The sequence below is a fragment of the Plasmodium inui genome, assembly GCF_000524495.1.
Source record: "Plasmodium inui San Antonio 1 unplaced genomic scaffold supercont1.14, whole genome shotgun sequence".
NCBI lineage: Eukaryota > Apicomplexa > Aconoidasida > Haemosporida > Plasmodiidae > Plasmodium > Plasmodium inui.
This window is the reverse complement of record NW_008481848.1, coordinates 334,093-335,280: the sequence shown is the minus strand read 5'-3', so window position 1 is coordinate 335,280 and position 1,188 is coordinate 334,093. Positions and strand designations below refer to the sequence as shown.

Sequence of the window (1,188 nt, the reverse complement as noted above, 5' to 3'; positions counted from 1 at the left end):
GTAAATACTTCTTCTCCTCTAGAGGTGCTTTCATTCCACACGCACAACTTGTCGTGCAACCCCACGGCGATTACGTTTTGTCTTGACCAGTGCACTAAGTTAAGATAGAAGTCGTCTACCAAATTCGGGGCGCTCAATACTCTGTAGGGCTCCTTGGCGATGCTTCTGCGCTGTTTTACGTCCCTGCTGCACAGCTGCAGGGGGTAGCACAGGTAAGGGTCACTGCAGAAGGGGCCCCCGCCGAATGGGACGCTACCAAATGGGGCACTACCAAATGGAGCCGCTTCCTCCAGTTTGATCCCCTTCCAGGCGCTTTCCAGGAGGATGTTACCGCATCCTTCTTCCGCCTCTCCTCTACCCCCCTGTGGGGTTCTACCCATTCGGGGATTCATCTCACGTTTGAATTTGCCTCCGTACATCTTCATCCCATTCTTGGCGTTATCCCCTATTGGATTCTTTTTCCCACCTCGCCCTTCTCGCACGGGAAGAATAGTCCTTCTTATCGAATACTCATCAATGTTTGCTCTTAGCACACTGTCTCTGCTGAACCTCGTCTGGTACACGTACCTGTACTGTCCTTCTTCCTCTCCCTCCTCAGTCGATTCTTCCGCCATATGATCTTGGCCCATCCACACGTATTTGAAAATGCTCTTTTCGGCATTCTGTCTCGACGTTGAAAAGTCGCCTTCCAAGTTGAAAACAAGTCGCGATGTCGTCCATGACATGGGCGTCCCTGATGCTTCGCCTTTTCTGATGCGCACCGATTTCCGCGTGGAAGGGTAGCCATCATCAGCAAGGGCCGCGCCCGCTAAGGAGTCCCCTGTAAAGGAGTCCTCCGTTAACGATTCCCCCGTCAGGGAGTCGCTCCACTGTGAATCACTAGAGGAACCCCTGTCTGACGAGTCCCCCATTTTGACTGTCCCTTCCCTGTCATCACACAGCTGCGGATTTCCCCTTTTCCGAGGTCTTCAATTGGGAGGGCATATAACGACCAAGGAGAAACATTTTAGCGATATTCACTCCAGCTAAGTTACTTCCTACATGGCTAACGGGTGGGGAGGACCTGTCTAGCTTTCCGAATTAGGAGAGAGCTTCTTCTCTTCTCTCCACTTTGGGAGACACAGGGTCCGGTTCGAAATAAGTGTAGGAGAGGCATTTCCCTTTTGGGTAGCCCCGTTTCCAAGGTGG

General features: G+C 52.1%; 1 protein-coding gene across 1 annotated transcript in view; it reads right to left on the bottom strand.

The window, feature by feature from the left end:
• The window catches only part of C922_03415 (cell division cycle 20-like protein 1, cofactor-APC complex), a gene marked incomplete at both ends in the record, with an annotated part of 2,080 nt that extends 1,169 nt beyond the window's left edge, over positions 1-911 (bottom strand). The window contains one exon of the mRNA XM_008819007.1: positions 46-911. Coding sequence (XP_008817229.1) covers positions 46-911 — 866 coding nt within the window. The remainder of the gene's footprint in view (positions 1-45) is intronic.
• Between the last annotated feature and the right edge of the window lie 277 nt (positions 912-1,188).